Below are 19,204 nucleotides of genomic sequence, written 5' to 3'. Positions count from 1 at the left end.
CTCTCACATCTTTTTGACCAAGACAATTGAGCGGAAGAGCGGGATGAGATGAGAAGCGGGCATAGATTGGCAGGGAGGAGATGGAAACTACTCGAGGGAGATTGGCAAGGAGGAGATGGAACTGCTCGAGGGAGATTGGCAGGGAGGAGATGGAAACTACGAGGGAGATGGTAGGGAGGAGATGGAAGCTGCCAGGAAGCATGGAGGAAGAGATAGAGCAGGGAGGGAGACAAGGGCAACAACGACCTTAGTTCTATAAGGGCAACGCTACCAACACCCGGTGCCTCTTGTTCATTTCAAAAATAGAAATTACAGAGAGCTTCTGAAGCTCTAAGGAGCAAAAAACTCCATGTGCAACTGCTAGTTTGCAGCTCAGCCGGTTCAACCAACAACCTTGACAAGCAACCAAAAACTCCAACGCCTCAAGCTCTACGCCCACGGAATGGGCAAACGAGCCTTTGGCCAACTCTCAACAGCACCGCCATCAACGTAAGCCAGTTCCTCCATTAACTGCCTCCAGCAAACGCAGAAGACTCCACAATGACCAACTCAGCTCCGACTTCATCCTCCGTCTAGCCGTGGCAGCCAACCACTCTAGAGTTATTTCTTCCACCTTGTTCAAGTGTCTGTGTTCTTGGTGTTTGTTAGCATTGCCTTCCAGGCAATGCTCTAGGTACACTTTTCTTAAAAAGTGTCCCACACTTCGTTGCCACATGGCCCCCTTCTATTTTGGTTCTCTCTCTCTCACACACACTTTTCTTTTTTAACAACTCTCACTCTCTCTCACACACAAGGAGTTTGCAAACCATTCCAACTTTTCTATACCCTGGCTTCTATCACGTGTTGCAAATTAATCATTTATCCATCAATTGTCTGACAGAACCAATTTGAAGGAGTCCTCAAGAGTCGTCACGGCCCTTCATGCACACCTAACGATCCGGTCCTTAGAGAGAGTTGCGACATCTGCGAAAACCACATGTTTTAGTTTTTCGACTAAGACCATGAACAATACTCCCACTGCAGGTTGGTTGTCTTGCAGTAACCATCGATGAAGAGAGCGAAACTTGGCCGCGTATTCGTCTAGCAACATGTCCTTCTCGTCCATATGACCCAGCTTGGCATGGATGTGGCTTCCTCGCGATATCAAGCCAAGAAGGTGGCACTGAGATCCACAAAGGTAGAGGCGACGATTCCCCCGCACTCGACCGGAGTCAGACGATCATATTTCCGGGCATAGGATATGGAAACCGAAGGGATAGCCTATTGATATACGATCTCTGTGTAGATCATAATCAACTGCAGACCAGAAAAAAACCTCTAGTATTTTCCCATCGCTGCGCGGGGTGCTCTCAGAACTTGGTGGAAATCCGCTTGGTGGTGATTGGAGATTAACATGGGCTCCCTTGTACTGGCCTACTAAGTCATGGCCTTCTGAAGAATGGGAAGGAACGTGGCCATCTTTGACTCTTCAATTCGCTGCGCCTCCTTAACATCGACTTGTCAAGCACTTTCAAACATCAGAACATGGGCATCAGTGTTGTTGAAAGATTTGCGTAAGTACTAGGAATACTTGACTATCATGGTTGCACGGTGAAAGGCGCAGCGATGACAGGGAATATACAGATGAAACTGGATAGGAGGAGAATACGACAACGGCGCCCAAAACACTCTTGCTACAACGGTAAGGAGCTGCGAGGATGAGGAAAACAAGACCATGGAAGGACTGTCATCGTAAAGAGCGCTGCTACTGGCCTCGCGAGCATCTAGGAGCGCAGCCAAATGTTGTTGCTCATGATGATGATAATGTACGTCTCGCACAGACATAAACCATGTAGGTTCTTATGAAAATTGTGGTTGCCAAAGTGTTAGTGACAATTTCTTGCGCTATTATACTAATACGATTTAAAAAATAGAAATGCCAATTATATACTAAAAAGATTCAAAACTCATTTCACTACGGAGTTCTATACTCAACACCCAGGACAACTGAGCTTCAACAATGCATAGCTTCAAATTACTGAAAACTCTGATTACTGGTAGTCTACAATGGGGTGATCTGCCCTTCAAGTAAGCCTTCCCACCAACGATCATCCACGTCTTGTGATGACACCGAGCGTTCAACCTATCTAGTCATTCAAATTGGACTGACATCCACTCACCTAGGGTGGCAGTAAACATAACTACCCATCTAAAGTGACAACTTATGACCTTAAAGACACGTCAAGTGCAGTCTCCGACAAAGAAGTTGGACAACACCTTCACTAGAGTCGGACATGCCGAAGACCGGACCCGTAAGACACAAATTGGGAGATCGTTGGCACCTCATACATTCGGAGGGCCAGACGTACGGAGGACATGACAATACAAAAGTTCGGTCCGCTTGGAGTTTGGGTAGCACCTGGATAGACATTGTGCAAAACTTCCATGGGAAGTCTCAATCAACATTGATTCGGCCCCCCTTTGGCGTGGTGTGGCATTTTCAGCCAGTCTTGGCTGCATTAATTTCTTGAGTTTTACACGTTTTGCATGGTGCATTTATTTCTTGAGTTTTTCAAGCTTTGCATGATATATATAGTTACCTTGAATTTTGCACTTAGGGTTGGTTCAGGACGTAATAGAGGTCTTTCTCATTGAAAAGAAGACAACAAAGACGTGTCACATGACTATGATGTGCTTTGGGGGGGGGGGCCAGAGAGGGAGAGAGAGTATTACACATAATATGACATTCCTTTGTTAAGAAACAAGAATAGTACTTCATTGCTAACTACATCCAGCTGACAGAGCCAAAGCCTTGCATTTTCAAACATGACCATTGCTGCCAAGTTGACATGTTCCATATTGCTGCAAACGTTTTGAGAAACATTTAAACAAAAGCATATCATTTGAACCGTCTTCTGCAAACCCTAAACCTTGGTGTATGGGATCAGCATATAGAATGCATTGTAGCAAAATATGTAACTTGTCCCTTCTATGGACTCTCATCGTACACATGGCTATTCATACAGCTGAGTACCCTTATTATTAGAAACAAAAAAAATATGACAGCAATGAAACCCTGCAAAATCAGTGACTCTAATCAAAAGATGGGCTAAGCTTAATTTCAAGCTCACAGTCCTTTCCTTCAGGCTTCATTAGAAGCCTTATCTTTATTCCGGCATTCCAAACTTGGAAGCAAGCATGGCTTAAACAATGGTACACATGCCCATCAATATAGGCATTAACTACAAAAACCTTGTTCCTCGTAGGAACACAGATATAAATACCATAGGGTGACCCTCAGACGCACCATCAAAAAGAATTTACAAAGGTCCGCCATGTCTGCAGAGTCATAGCATGTTCTTGGACATGCAGGAACTCAATTCACAGGCCCTCGGCTATATGCATTCAATCGCTCCCTCTGTATTTTGATACTACTTGCAGTTGGCCCCCGAGGAGCTCAAAAGACCTTGCAGCTGCTCCACCAGTTGTGCCTTGGAAGCTGGATCAATCTGTTAAAAAACAACAAATGGGAAGTTGAATTCAGACACCCTTATTCACAACATTGAATGGAAAGAAATCTTATGCCTCCCCTGCTCCACATTCCAGAGTCAAGGGAGAGAAGCCTGGAACATCCAGGCACACTGCTCTATGAACATAAAAAATTTATACACGTCCTATTTTAATATTCCCATATTGAATGGAAAGGCTAAGAAAATAAAACACTTGCTTCACAACACCACCACATCTGACCAGAACAGAATCAAAGCTTCGCAAAAAATTATTACTGTTTGTAGCAATGTAGCGAGGGCTTGGGGTAACACTTTCACATTTGATGTAGAGCTGCCCAGAGAGAGTAACTGTTGGGTTACATTTTCAACCCGCAGTGTTTCTAAATGCTCATTGAGACTCTTTGTGTCACTCATCCAAGCAAAGAAGGCCTCATCATCCTTCCAGATTGCATCTTCTTCACCAGATCTAGGACACTTTGACAACAAAAACCACTCTCTCACACATGCTGCAGCAGAAGAACGTGGGAAAGAGCCTCCGGAAGCAGCCCTAACATCCTTAATTAGAGACTCCTCTGCAAGCCTCCGTCTTAAACGCTTGTAAAAGTAACGTCGTGAATCAGACCAGTCAACGACTTTCTTTATTATTCCCTTTTCTTCCAATCTGGAAGACGTATCATGCAGCTCTGCAAATCGGACAGCAACCTGCTTGTAAACTGGAAGTAGAAATTTTTCACGAGCCTTAATCTTTTTCTGAATAGTGTCCTTAGCTAAACTATCACTGGCATCCTGGAGCTCCTTCTTGAAAGTCACAAGTTGCTGATCGAGACGATGCATACATTCAATAAGCTCCTTTGTCCGGAATTTTATTTCAATAAGCCCTTCAGGTTCTAAAACACCTGCTTTGGCTGTTGTCTCTGCATACATTTCCACTTCATCTGGGTTGATTTTGCTGTCAACCACGACCCATGCTCCACCCCGAAGTTCCCCTGTCTTAGGAAGGTAAACAAATACTGGATGCTCGTAAGTCCGCAGATTCTCAACAATGTTAGAACCAGCCTGAAGAATTCCCTCAAAAAGATCTCTTTGCCCACCTGAAAATCCTCTCCAATTAGCCATGATAAACAGAGGCAAACCTTCCTTATTGAAATCCATTAGGGCCTGCGCAGTCTTTGATGCTGAATCAGGGAACCAGACTTGACCAGCTTGTGGGACAACCCTCTCATGAGAATCAAGCTGACCTGGATCTGCAGGAATCTTTTGCATCACTGTTTGTGTTTCCACAGCAATAATCGCAACTGGAATGCCACCCAACCTTGCACGCCCTGTAACCACTGTCTGTGCCCAGCCTTCTAAGGTTTCTGTAAAGCTGTCTTTGTCAAAAATTCCTGATACCCACTTTCCGCTGCTTTCAGAACCTCGAATAGCTGCACGAGGGTCACATGAAGTCTCCGGATTATACTCAACTAACCTTTCTGGTGGATCTACAGGCTTGATAGAGGGAAGAGGTCCCCCTACATATGGTGGGACATAACTAAGCCACTTCAGAATTGCAGAAACACCTTCTAAATCATCCGAGACAATGACATGAGTAACTCCATTCACCCCCATTATTTTGGGTCCACCTAGCTGCATCTGTGAACTGTAGACCTCCCGACCAAGGAGTTTATTTAGTGCAGAGTAACCAGTAAGTATGATAGGCTGGTCACTCCGTTGAATACATCTCATACCCAACCTTGCAAGATAAGCACCAATGCCAACAGTCCTTCCTGAGACATACGTCAAGGTGAAGGTTTCCCTATATGCTCGAGAGAATGCACCAGCAATAGCTCCACTACCAGACAGATTTTCTGTACCAAGGCCATCCTCCTGTCCTATAATATCAGTGATGACCCATCTGATCTCGCCTGAATCTAGCTTCAGCTCATGTGCTTTAACTGAAGACCCAATGCGTTGATAATCTTCCTGTGTTAGATATAAATATTGAAAACCCCGATCTGGAGAGTGCATATCTGACCATTCAACCTTGAAGCACGCCCTCACTTCTTCTGCAACTCCGATACGTGCACCTGAGTTGGCAGCCAAGTAGATGAGGGGCAACTTCTTTTCACAAGCCAGATCTGTCATAGCCTTGAAAAAATAATCTTCTTTTGGGCCAAAAGCACCTGCACCATGAGTCGCATCATTTGAAACCACCATTATCCTCCGCCCTGCTGGAAACTCAGGAGTACTAAGCTCAAAATTCCATCCAACCATCCCCACATCATTTGATGCCACAGGACGTTCTGTCTCAACCAAATTTCCATCCCAGCATGCCTTGTCTGCAAAGACCAACTCTGAAGCTTTGAATACAGCTTTCTCAATGCTGCCAACTGTAGATGCCCAGCATTGTTGCAATGAAATCTCAAAAAGCTGCAATCATAATTATCAGAGTTGAATCTGTCATTTTAAAGCCATAGGTTTCACACAATCACACCTAGGATTACTTATTACATAAGAGTATCAAGTGAGACCAGATATTACCAAGGGAAAATCATAGCAATAGGTTGTATTATTCCTCCTTGCAACTAACCGCTTCCGCTCTACTATGTCTAGGGGCTTATGCTGGGAATCAAGACGCATAGCATGCATTGGACCCTTTGGAAAGCCTGCTGGAGACAAGTAAACAGCTAATTTGCTGGTAGGATCTACAGCTTCCAAGTAGATCTGTACAAGAAACAAGTTCCCTAAGCAATCTCCAAATGATTAAAATAAGAGACTAATACTTTTAAACTTGTGACAGAAGATGAAAAATAGGATACCTCCACAGTGCAGGTGTGGCCAGTAGGGTTTGTCACCACAATTCTCCAGGCCCCATTAATCTGTCCCAGTAGATCTAATCTCATGCGAATCTCCCATGAAGCCACTGCAAGGCGGTGCATTCGGTACCCTAGTTTGGCGTATACCTTGTGTGCTAGCTCTTCCAAAATTTGGACCACTGTTTCTATCCGGATTTCTTCATTCCTAAGGTCCTTTATCATGCTATTCAAAGTAAATGCAGTGTTAGTACAATACCACCATGTAACTTTGAAAATCATGCTTCATGCACAACCAACATTAGCAGGGTATCGATACTTACGCCCGATCGCACAAATCTCTCAGCTCTTGTGGACGCAAAATACTCAGATACATGTGCACGTGATCTGCTCTTCCATTCACATCATGTGCAGACAGTTCCAACTCTTCTAGAGCTCGTTGTAAAGCAGAACTGACACTTGTGCACGTCAATGATTCTGTGTCACCTATAAGTGTATTGCTTGGACTAGGCTGTCTTAACAGGGACCTTAAGAACATCCTGCGAATGGCAGGCTTGTCAATCACAGTATATATGTGCCACATGCGATCTCTGGATGGTGCATAGCGAATGTTGCTATACCCTTTCAGCTTGTTCTGCACATAATGCAAGGTATGTAGCTTCTTATTAACAAGTCCGTCCCATTACCCCAGCCCCCCACAAAACCTGTTAGCCAAGAGAACTTCGTGAAACAAATCACCATAAATCTTGAGTGCATCAAGGATTTACCAGCTCTAAAAGATTTGACAACGGTGGCTCGACATGCCGCAGAATAGGCTCCTCAGAAAAGCATTGCTCTTCTTGGGACCAGTGAAAACAATGCCTTGTGGGTGTTCTACCTTCAGTTCTTTGTAATATGCAGCTGACAACCCCAACACCAACAGCTTTCAATAAGGATGCCATTGGCTCTTCTTTCAATGCCTTTGCCAGTTTGGCCACCCTTTCCTGAGCTTGATCTTCATCCCCACTGCCGTTTCAATGAGGAGAAGACAATTTGCAACATCATAAACCAAAAGAGGCAACACGTTAGAAGCCTTTACTATAGAAAGAAGTGCACCAGAACACAGCTGCACACAAGTTATAGAAAAGAACATGAGAATTTTAGCAACAAACACACACTAATTAATTAAAGTGCATGAGTGCCTTCCTCCCACCTTCGAGGCCGGGAATTTTATCCAAGTGACTTCCACTTTAAACGTTCATCTCTCTCTCTCTCTCTCTCTCTCTCTCTCTCTCTCTCTCTCTCACACACACACACACACACAAGCTGCAGTTATGGAGCAAAAATCTGAAAAGTGGTGAAAGATAAGATGCTTGAAACTAGAATTGCGGAGCTGGAAACGAACAAAAGTAATTGTTTTTGCAATTCTTGTCCTCCGTCCTAACACCTTTCCATTTGGTCATCTCTCTCTCTCTCTCTCTCTCTCTCTCTCTCTCTCTCTCTCTCTCTCTCGCTCTCAATCCAACCAACCGTTAGTTGCAAGCTATCTTTTACAGATGGTTTTGCTCTCCTTCAAGATATTCTCGTTACGGCATATGAATATGAGGAGAGAGAGAGAGAGAGTAATGGCTGCGGAAGACGAAAGTGATCTATTGGACCAAAAAATTGACCATTACATAAGAGCTCTAGGTGGGAGTGCATATAGCATCTGTGTAGGAGTGTATGAAGCCCTTCCACGATTATTACATGGCATTTTTTAATTCTGCTATTGGCAGAGACACATCTGAAGAAAGAAAGAGAGAGATTTCTATTACAACAGTTTAAAACTGCAAGGCTGGAAGTCCCTGATAAATGCATGCCATCTCTGTAGACAACCTAGTTACCCTCCTTCCATAAAGCGTCCTATGGTTTACTGCTTGAGCTGGTTCAGAGTGAGTTCTGCTGCTCTTCATATCTTCGTGCCTTTCAATTTGAAGTCTGGATCTTTACTTTTACTTCTTTGTCCTTGCAACAAAGCTGAGCATGCGCTCCCTTCTGCTTGATAATGCATATGTCATGATCCCAATCAATGTTAGGTGTTCTTCCAGTGAAATTGCTGAGTTCATATCTCTCAACTCAAACTTAGTTTCAAAAAAATTGCCCAATCTGTCCTGTAATCCCCCAATCCTAAGTAGAGAAGCATTATTGGCTCTCGCATTATTCTACATGATTTCTGCTTGGATGGTGTCTTTCTTAACTTTTGTGTCCACTTCTATTGTCATCTCCTTGTAGCACCAAAGACATGAGAAATGGCATATGTGTGTATTTGAATAATTGAAAATGTGTGTGCTCAAGGAAGGCACATAGCGTAACTAATGACTTTATGCCTCTCTCTCTCTCTCTCTCTCTCTCTCTCTCTCTCTCTCTCTCTCTCTCTCTCTCTCTCTCCTTCTCCTACATCAGTTTGGGGTTTGACTTCATTTCAAGCTCGTCCTTACCCGTTCGCAGGTAGCTCGCTCGCAGGGCAATTAGGGTTCATCCTGGCGCAATAGCAAGTTTACGTTTTAACCCCGACTCCAGATTGGGCTGAACCTCTAGCCCAGCCCCGGGATTAGTCTCACCTAGGTGTTCTTCAGATATGGAAGACATAGGGTGGCCTAGCCTCTCTTCGAAATCCCCCTTGAAATCCCCTTGTACCCCAGTGACCCCAGCCAACAGGACTCGATATGCTACAGTTGCAGCTAGGACACTATTCTATCATGGAGGTCTGAAGACACCCATTCTTGGTCAACACGAACAGATTTTTTTTCTACAACAAAGGTGAGAGAACTGAAGATGCAATTGGCAGCTGTGACACATAAACTTCAGTTTCTTGAAGGACCTGGCAAACAGACAATAATAGATGAGGTAATCAAAGCTTGCAAATCTTCTCCTCCTGCTTCTCCTCAATTAGTCTCTACAGTTAAAGATCTCGTTCACGGAGATGCAAACAATCAAGAAAAGGTTACTGTAGAGGTGGATAAAAAGCCAAACAAAATCGATATCCAAAAAAAGATCAAGGAACACGAATCCATACGTGACAACACATTGAGGATTAGAGTAGGAGGACTTCCAGAAGGCTGGTACAAAGAGGAGGACACCTTCAGTGAAACTTAAGCACGTCAAAGCAACCATGCCTAGTATTGAATGGAAGGTTGATGATGAGGATGATGACGATGATGATGGAGCAACTAGTATCCGACACTCCACAGGACATGCTATCATTACACTCAAATCACGAGATTTACAGATCAAGCTTCTTCACCAATCATACAAGCTGAAAGGGACTAACGTTTCGATAGCTGGGGAGCTCACACGAGCTCAATTGACGAATAAAGCAACAGAGTTAGCTAAGGTTAAGGCTGCAAGAAAAGAGTGGATGAGCCGAAAGAGACAAATGGAGTTGTGGAAGAGCATGCACAATTGAAATCCAGCCTATCTCAGCTCGCTTACCGGATACAAAGATCACCGAGGCAACGTCCCCCACCGCAGGCGAGAGACGACCTAACAAAGACAGATATGAGATATCTTCCCATCCCACCAAAGAGCTGCCATGGCACTAGGATCATAGATGATACGCATCGCATCTCTTGTCATCTCAGGATATATTTCTGAACTTTTGTGTTTTGAGTACTAGTTTTGAGCCTCTTAGTATAGCACTCAGCAAGGACCCTAGCGAGCCCTTTGCCTCAGCCCATAGTGGCTTGTATGAGTTTTTTTTTTTTTGTACCTCGTCTCATAGGTCCGTGAGGCCTTCCGAAGACGTTAATAAATCTCTCTCTCTCTCTCTCTCTCTCTCTCATAAATGACAAGAAAGAATATCTTGAGGACGATGAATCCCATCTGTAAAAGACAGCTTGGATTTCTTGACCTTGAGATAGACATAGGCAGATGTAAACGTGTGAACAGAGAGGACATGAATTGCAAATATATGAGGCCCCAAACACGAAAAATCAAGAAGTATTAACTGTGAAAAATATTAGCAGTCGACAAAGATACTAAGCACATCGATTGATGACTCCATGCCAGAATGTCTTAATGACCTCTTCAAGCAGCCAGCCTAACAGCTCGGGTGTTCTAAACAGCAGAAACAGAATCCCAGAAAATCAACTGTCAATAGTATCACAATCAAAGGTCCAACATCATATGACCTATATTGACAAGAAGATTTCTAGAACTGCTATTAAAATTGAAATCTCAATTTCTATATATATGCTTATGGTCCTCCAGTGCACTGTGATTGACCTATCTATCTGTATATCTCAAAAGGAAATTCAAATATGTGAAATATAAGGCAACCGCAACATATGCAAAGAAATCTGTTTCAAAAGGAGAGTAAAGGGTTGCAAGTATAGAATCGCAACCATACCTGTCCTGTAAGTTACTCATTTGATTGTTGATACCTACTAAAGCCACATGTAGGGCATTTCCAGAGCCTTTCTGTGCTTCAGTAGGCTTCTCAGCATCAGGATTATTTGATAGGCCTGCAGCTTCCTTCAAAACAGCACCTACAGCACTCGAAAGGAAACTCAAGGAATTGAGGGTAATCATGGCACCCCATTGTTTGGCTTCACCACTATCACTTTGTGGAGCCTCGGAGGGTTGGCTTGGAATCTCAGGTGCCTTAAGTGGGGAATCCTCCCAATATTGCCAAGATGCAAGCAGACCTGAGCGGTGCCATTGCATCTTTATAGTGCCCTTGATAAGATGAGGCTGAAGAAAAAATAGAAAATTGGTAAAGTGCAAACTTTTGAACAAATGTGAAATCAGCACAATGGAATAGACAGAATGAAGACCTGATAAAGGCGTCGTATATATGTCTCAACAACTCGCCTCTGCAAAGTGTGATCACTGTGATCAAATAAAGCAACCAAAGCATCTTCAACAGCCAAGGGGGAATTCACCAAATCCTCTATTCTCTGCTCAATTGCACTTCTTCTTCGTGGAGTGTAGACACCTTCGCCTCCCTCCTCAGTAAACATCTCTAGTTCAGACAAGCTTCGAGCAATACTAGCTCGAAGTTCACTAAGCTTGGTTTGTTCCAGCAACTGGCTGGCCCTTAAAGCTAGCTGTGACAAAACAAAGTACAGCAATGATTTGATCAGCTTCACAAACGTTATCATCAGCAAGAACCTTAATCTGAAGCATGCAATATGAAGATCAGAACTGCATATAGTTGAGTACTGCCACCTCTGTTTTGCCCACTACATCAAGGTTAGTCAAATATGGACTGACAAAAAAATTGTGAAAAAATGCAAAAAAACTCATTCCACAACAAAGGACACTGCTACACAATGCAAGAGAAAAATGGTCCACAAGCTTCTGACTAATGAGCTAAATACGTATATATTTTTTGAGCAAACAAATTACCTTTGGAATGCATAATATTCTAAGGATTCAAAATAATTGGGCTCCTCTCTCTGTAAAACCCCAATTTTACCCTCATGCATGACTAGCGCTTCTGAAGCAAGAGGGTTTAGCATGCTCAGAAGGTTCAGGATGTTCAAAACGTATTTTCCAGCACCACTACTTGACACTAACTGTGATGTTAGTTGGCAGACCCAGTATCTAAGTCATCACAGCAGTCCACAAGATTATGGGAGTTCCTCCAGAAGTTCAACCTTGAGGAGTAGAGGCTCTCGCATGCATCCTCACCTTCTGTCATTCATAGATAAATTATACCCAATATGGAAAAACATGTGCTATCGAGATGTGGATGGAATGTGTCTGAGCTCTCTAGGGCAATTTGGCCAAGCCAGCTAGGGTTTACTTAGTGGGCAAATCCCTGATTGTGAGCCTCCTCTTCAGGAACAGAGGGGGCTGACTGCCATGGGATGATCTGGGCTGCTTGTTGGTGTTAAAAAACAGAGGTGGATGTTGCTTGCTGTAGCCAACACTCCGGCAGAGCGGAAGATTATGAAAACTTTTGTCCAGAAATTACACAGTGCAAATTCAAATCTCACTCCTTTCCTTAAATGTGTACACAAGTGAATACAGATAGATACATACAGACTTAGATCCTTGAATGTGCGACAGTAGAGTAGAATAGTAGATTATGCATTTAAGATTGCTCCAAACAAATGGACAAAACAGGATACCAAAAGGGTGTGCTCAGTGTGCCACCATGTGGCAGATAAGGTTTGGCCTTAGATGTGGACCCCTGGCCACACTGGCACCTTCAACCTCTTCCAGCCTGTGTGCTCTCCTAGAGCTTCAGTGGGCTGTGCAGTGATACCCTTCTGGACACTCCTTGCTGCTTCCCTTCCTGATGAAGAACTGAAGGTTGAGTGGTCCACAAATCTCTGTTCTACTTGCTGCTGGAACTGTAGCCAATCCTAAGATCCTGTAGACCTGATCTGCTCTTCACCCTTAGGTGATCTGCAGGCTGTACTGCCTGTTACCTGGTGTTCCTGGCCTCTTAGCTGCCCTGGTAGACAGCCTGTAAGTAGAGGCACTGGTGAATCGATACACCGCCCCTCCAGGGGCCTTTATATAGGGCTGGAGACCCCCAAAAACAGCCAACCCAGTCAGCAGACTGGCTCGACCTGTCTGCAGACCTGATGGGCCCCAAATGCCCTGCCTGACTGCTGCCAGGTGGCAGTCTGACTGCTGCGGCCTGTTCTAGCACTGCCCCAACCTGCTGTCTACAGAGCCTATAAGGCCTGATCTTATGCAGCCTTTCCTGCTGGCACTGGACCTGCTATCACACATTTGTACCTGTCCCATATGTGGGCCCTTCTGCCCACCGTCTAGGGCATAACAACAACCTAATGCTGCCCTCCAACAGTAGCCTGTTCTTGCTGTCCACATGGCAGCCCTCTCTTTTCTCTTGAATCTGCCCTCATGGAAGCCTCTCTCACATCCCTTTCTTTCTGCTGGTACACCTCCCTCATGTGAAAGCTTACTGGTGGGGAGGACCGAGGTGACCATAATAATCCCAAGAGTTGCACCCAAAATGAAGTATGATGCACAAGCCCAAAGGCCCTCAGTTCGACAAGCAAAACGACAGCTTTGGGGAAATATCAGCTACCCTCGGAGCTTTGGAAAGCAGTTACATGGCAGGCACACCAGATTCAGTAGCAGCAGACCATGCAGGGACAAAGTCAACAAAAGGACAGTGTGGATTGCCAGAGAGTAGCATGGGATGCACAGTAAAACAAGCTATTAGAGGCAGCACTGCCACATGGCAAGGCGAAAGCAGTCTGCCAAGTGCCGCATCAACAGTGGCCTTGAGCACAAATGTCAGGTCAATAAACGCAGAACTTGACTAGAACATGCTGGTACAGCTGACTCAGTGCCCCGGGGGCGCAGGTGCATGGCACCTCTTATTTGGCATCTTCCAGAAGCTGCTGCAAGGCACAGCATAGCATCCAGCAGCTCACCTCAAACAGTAGCACGAAGTCACACATGCAGCAGGGCAGACAGCCCAAGATGGTACACATGGAGGCCGGGATGAGAAGCAGCATGGTGATAGACTCAGAGCCCATCATAGGCATTTCCTGGGAAGACAGTGAGTAAGATTTTACGGCATGTTGCAGCCCATTGGAGGCAGCCAGTGGAGCACACCAAGTAAACCCATGGAGAAACAAGACTGAGATGTAGTGAGACTAATTTGGTTTCATTCCTAGCAGTTATCCACATTTCAGGTGGTCAAGGCAACTACTCTTTTCTGAGAAGAGGCACGGCCGCAACCAAATCACGTCTCAACTCTTTTATGCCTTATGCTTTATGTGACTATAGGCAAGTCTTTCTCTGCAGTAGTAGAAGCTAGAGACACGAGTATGTATAGAGAAAGGGGAGGAAAGTAGTCGTCCCTTTGCTAGTTATAGGATGACGTAGAGCAATTAAAGGAGAGAGGATAAAACCCATCATTGCACTGAGCTCTTGATATTGTCACAATCCGTCACCACAATGTAAATATCCTAAGTCAAAGTACAGTTGACCATTTATTTGATCATAATTAAAGAGTTTTATATGTGTTAATTATGGTCAAAGAGTTCTTTTAATGGTCAAAGAATTGACTACGGTCAAAGATACTTGACTTTGGTCAAGTAAACTTGACTTCGGTCGGGGAGACTTGGTTTATTACCAAGAGGGTTAACTACGGTTAACCAAGGAACTACAGAGCTGAGTACGGTCATAGAGTGTTGACTTCGGTCAACGAAACTTGGCATGCGCCAAGAGGGTTAACCACGGTTAACCAAGATGTGCCAACTTCGGTTGGAGAGACTTGGCTATAATTAAGGCGCCTCGACCCTTGGTCAAAGCTCCTTAATTATGATCAAGAGCGTTGACTTCGGTCAACCAGAGAATAAATATATTTTTTTATATTTGTTATGTGTGCACATGTATTCAATGGGGATGCCCACCGTGACTAGAATTAGTCCACAGTGTGTTATTTGCATGCAAAGCGCTAACAATTAATGGGTGCTATGGTGGTGCGCTTTAATTGATTGTTGCAGGTACTAGGAAGAGTTATTTTCCTAAGCGCTACGGAAGCCTAACAAGCATCTAGGAGGCGGTTTGCGTGACCAAGTGCTTTGAAGACTCCAGAGTTGCCCTTAGTGGCATGTAATAGGACTTAGTCTAGATTTTAGACAAGTGGCATGTTGCCAATTTGAAATGAGCTTGAAGCTCTTGTAATATGGATTCACGTTGTATTTTGTATTAGGCAGCTCTACGCTGAACTCTTGCAACAGATTCTCTCTTCAAGAAATAAAATACCTTCGGGGGTCCAGCCCGACATGTTGTCCTGGCATTCCTGGAGATGCTTGCTTTACTTTGCCTCCACCCTTACTTGTGCATTTAGAAATTTGTTACGATCCGTGCCTTGGCAGCAGCCTCTGTGCAGTGCCACATCAGCACCATACTCCTGTCCACATTGTTTGAATGCCACATCATCTCCTCAACTGGCTGAATGGCACCTCTGCATTCATCTAAATGCACAGAGATGATTTGAACAGCCATATGCTATCATTTCATCAAGATGAGGGATGGCTGCACGCAGATGCTCATGCATCTTACCTTCACCTATCCTGACATGAGCATGAATTCTCCTCATTTAGCGGGCTTACAAGTGAGAACTAAGATACAGATGAAGGGTAACAGAGCATGGACTCTGGAGCATTGACCTCGGTCACATCACCAGTCCATCTTATCCATGAAGGTCTTCTTTCAAGTGGGAAGGGATGTCAGGATTTGTGATGTATTCCTTTCCTAATGAATGGTTGGATGGATCGACACTTCTAAAAGGGTATGCCCTTTTTATGAGACACTTTCCATGAGGTACAACCCTTCACAAGAACTACAACTATTCCCATGTTTGCATGATGAGGACAATTCAAGGTGTGCCACGCACTTTACAAGGGGTACATGCATTTCCAGGCGCATACCCTTTAAGGCATACACTCTTTCAAGTGTGGCTCTTCACTCTATATCTAAGAGAGGCCTCGTTAAATGGATCACACACTTCATGCATTCTAATTCAATAGAGATTCTTGTTCTCTGCTCTCATTGTAGTCTCCTTTTGCTCCTCAGCTCAATAATGATATTAGACTACTAGGATTTCTTCCAGACATGGGAGGGCGATTGAGCCAAAGAGGTGTTGGGCATTTCTCCTCTTCCTCTCTTCAATCACGTTATCACTAGGTTTCCACTAATCTTGATCCATCTGTCTGTGTGGCAGGCAAGGAAAAGCAGCCTTACTCAGCATGTATGTTGTACCCACATGTGCGCGTTCACACAATCTGGAAAGGGGACCCAAACTAGGGCAGCACACAGATGTGGTCCCTCTAGATAGCCTAGTGGGGCTGGCGATCACATTCAAACCTTCACCCAAGCCTATTAAAACAAAAAATTTCATCATCAATTACTAGGAGCAGCTAGAGAAATTTATAATGGAGCCCATCATTGTACTTTCAGCAAATAGTTCCTTGAAGCACAAGTTAATATCTTTGCCAAGCATAACACACACGCGCACTTTTTGTTTTTGTTTTTGAGTGAAATCCATGTGTCTTTAAGGCTATCTCCAAAGTGGAGATCAGCAAATAGAAGATCAGAAAATTTCATTGTAGGACAAGTGGACAGTACGATGAACAGATAGGCAATTATAAAAGGATTGCCTGAGCGACATCCAGAAAAAGCAGAACATAGAAGAAGTAGAGTCTCGAAATACTGCATGGTTCCTGTCTTTCCATAAAGTCCAGAGTGCCCAATAATGAACCCACATAAAAAATACACACACACGTGCGCGCGCACACCAAAAAATACACATAAAATAAACCATCGTGAAACCATGTGCTTGCTCCATGAGAGAAAATGTCTCTTGAATTTACACTAAAGTGTCATCATTTCTCAAAGTGAAATGCATACCTCGGCAAACTTTGTGTCATTCAGTGCAGCAAAACGAATTAATTGCTCTCTGTAAGCAGCAGGGTTGGCATACACGAGTGCTCCCATCAATCGTAAAATGAGTTTGTTTTTCATCCTCACACCCTGCTCCCAAAAGAAAAGATTAATCAATGACTTTGTGGGGCGATTCACATAAATAAAGGGATACAGAAAGGCTCCTTACCTGATGAGATAGAACAATGTCAACCACTTTAAGAAGATCTTTCTTGTACTTGAGACGTAGACCTTCAATTACATCTGCCTGTAACAGTGAACAAGCAAATAAACTGTAAATTAGGAAAATTTCAGTGGATGAAGTCACCCTATGGACAGATCGATTGCAGCCCCTCAACGTAGAAAAGACAGAAGATAACCTCTGGGGTTTCGTTGAACAGTTCTTCAACATCTAAATATGCCTTAAAAAGCAACTGCACCATATTGCAAGCATGCCCCTCTCTTCCGCCTTCATAAGACTTAGCAAGACTTGTAAGGGGCTCAATCAGTCTTTCAATTGAAGACCTGTCCTTGTCTGGTGCAGAGGCCACAAAGGCCTGCAAAAATGAGAGGGCTCGTTGAATGTAATGCTAGTGCATTCTTTGAGGAACAAGGACACCAAAAAAACATATCCCTAACCCTACAAAAAAAGCAAGTAATCAACTCAACTCATAAGAATTACAAACCTCCAAAACAGTTCGCAAAGCTTTGGCTGGAAAGTCCACGCTTCCAAGTGTATCCAAAAAAGAAGTTTCGTACTCCTTAAACTTTGCATCGAGCTGAAAGTAATGAGCAGAGTCCTTAGTCACAAAAAAAAGAAGCTTTGTAGTCCTTAAACTTTGCATCAAGCTGAAATAAAACAATGGAGTCCGCTATCCAACATTATCCATCAACATTTCTCTAGCTAAAGCAGGGAACATGCCCAAACTCACAATGTTTCAATGTCATGACAGTCAATCACAAGGTTGAAAACCACGCATAGCAAGGACTACCTATTAAGCCTTGAATGATAGACGTCCTCTCAAAAGGAAGCACGATTCCAAAAAGGTAAAAGAGTACACATAAAAATTACTTGTTCCTTGTTTCTTTATATACCATTACTTTATTTAATTTTGTGTGTATATTTTTTATTTTCATCGCACATGCACCAAACGCGCGCGCACACACACTTTTTTTTTAATATTGAAATCAATCACACACACACACACACACACACAAGTCTACTGCATGTGTTCACATGTACACATACAAAAAGTCAAGTTTGTCACCATGCCAATCAACAAGGGTCTAGAATTCAACCTGAGCCTTAAGAACTTTAGGAAGACGTGCCGCAAGAACAGACATACACTCTTGCCATTGGAGCAAAGGAAGCTGTGGATCATCCAAACAACTAAGCAGAGTCTGCACAACCTGCAAAGCCAAGGCCAACCTTAATAACAATTTCTATTTCTTCAGTAGCTTCTATTTCTGTTATTAAGGTTGGCCAAGGCCAACTTTAATGACAATTTCTATTTCTTCAGTATATACCTAGATGAATCCAGGAACATTCCCAAACTCATCCTCTATTTCTTCAGTAGCTTCTACTTCTGAGTCTCCAATCCAACCAACAAAGAAACCGATAGTGTTTACAAGCATCACAACTGGAGGACTTGGCATATGTTGTCAGTCAAAAACTACATCAGGAATCACTATTTTCTATGTAGAACATAGGAAAGAATCAGCTCACATCATCAACATTATGCTCATAGCCCGCAAGTGTCATTAGAGCAGCCTGTAGACTGGCAGCACATCTCTGGTGCACCTTCCCTGCTATGGGAGTAGGTGGCCCAAAAGGAGGAAAGGTTCCTTCATATGGTATTGCTTTCCTTACAGCAGAAGGATCGTCCAAATCAAGTCCAGCTATCAAGTCTCCAGCCTGTTGATACAGTAGCATTTGAAAGAAAATATCAGACAGGGTGAACTTCTCCATGAATGTCAGAAACATCCAATATACTCTTAATTTAAATATTCTGGCATGGCTCTATTTACATGAAAAAAAGTTATACCAGCATCGCCTGACCCTCTGACATTTTGAAATGGATGGTTCCAGAAGCTGGAGATAACAGGGGCATGCACATCTTCATTACTTCCACTTCAGCATATGGCATATCAGTGTCTATGTGGCTGCCATCTGCAATCAAATAGCGAAGTAGCTTGCAGGGTGTTTCAGCAATCAGTTGTGATGGATCATGGTCATTCTGCAAAAGTTCAAACCAAATGTTACGATTCAAAGCTTATAACTAGAGGATTACAGCAAGATGCATAAAGGTCACTGGACCTTCCACAATAAGATGCAGCAGCATCTCAACGAAATTTTTGGGATTAATTAAAAACCTGGAGCAGGCAAGTTTGACCACCGATCAAGAGACGTGTGCCAGCTGCTTCTTCTTCTGCATAAACTACATGACTGTTTCCATCCAGCTGCATAAAGGTAGCCCATCAGCTTCAGCATGTTCATTGAGATTATTTTTTTTGCAAAAAGATTAGTCACTTCCTGAGTAGCAC

At 43.7% G+C, this 19,204-nt stretch overlaps 1 protein-coding gene across 1 annotated transcript in view; it reads right to left on the bottom strand.

Moving 5' to 3' along the window:
- Positions 1-3,094: 3,094 nt before the first annotated feature.
- The window catches only part of LOC147905934 (acetyl-CoA carboxylase 1-like), a 30,107-nt gene continuing 13,997 nt past the window's right edge, over positions 3,095-19,204 (bottom strand). Inside the window, exons 17-32 of the mRNA XM_087375701.1 lie at positions 19,034-19,120; positions 18,706-18,897; positions 18,387-18,575; positions 17,960-18,070; positions 17,347-17,439; positions 17,041-17,217; positions 16,851-16,928; positions 16,649-16,771; positions 11,074-11,346; positions 10,647-10,990; positions 7,048-7,285; positions 6,604-6,914; positions 6,287-6,506; positions 6,009-6,191; positions 3,765-5,897; positions 3,095-3,488 (exon numbers count right to left, since the gene is read on the bottom strand). Of these exons, the coding sequence (XP_087231827.1) occupies positions 3,411-3,488; positions 3,765-5,897; positions 6,009-6,191; positions 6,287-6,506; positions 6,604-6,914; positions 7,048-7,285; positions 10,647-10,990; positions 11,074-11,346; positions 16,649-16,771; positions 16,851-16,928; positions 17,041-17,217; positions 17,347-17,439; positions 17,960-18,070; positions 18,387-18,575; positions 18,706-18,897; positions 19,034-19,120 (4,830 nt within the window). The 3' untranslated portion in view covers positions 3,095-3,410. The remainder of the gene's footprint in view (positions 3,489-3,764; positions 5,898-6,008; positions 6,192-6,286; positions 6,507-6,603; positions 6,915-7,047; positions 7,286-10,646; positions 10,991-11,073; positions 11,347-16,648; positions 16,772-16,850; positions 16,929-17,040; positions 17,218-17,346; positions 17,440-17,959; positions 18,071-18,386; positions 18,576-18,705; positions 18,898-19,033; positions 19,121-19,204) is intronic.

Source organism: Dipteris shenzhenensis, chromosome 1 (assembly GCF_047967505.1).
Source record: "Dipteris shenzhenensis isolate YYH24624 ecotype China chromosome 1, Dip_SZ_1.0, whole genome shotgun sequence".
NCBI lineage: Eukaryota > Viridiplantae > Streptophyta > Polypodiopsida > Gleicheniales > Dipteridaceae > Dipteris > Dipteris shenzhenensis.
This window is presented reverse-complemented; position numbering and strand designations above follow the sequence as displayed.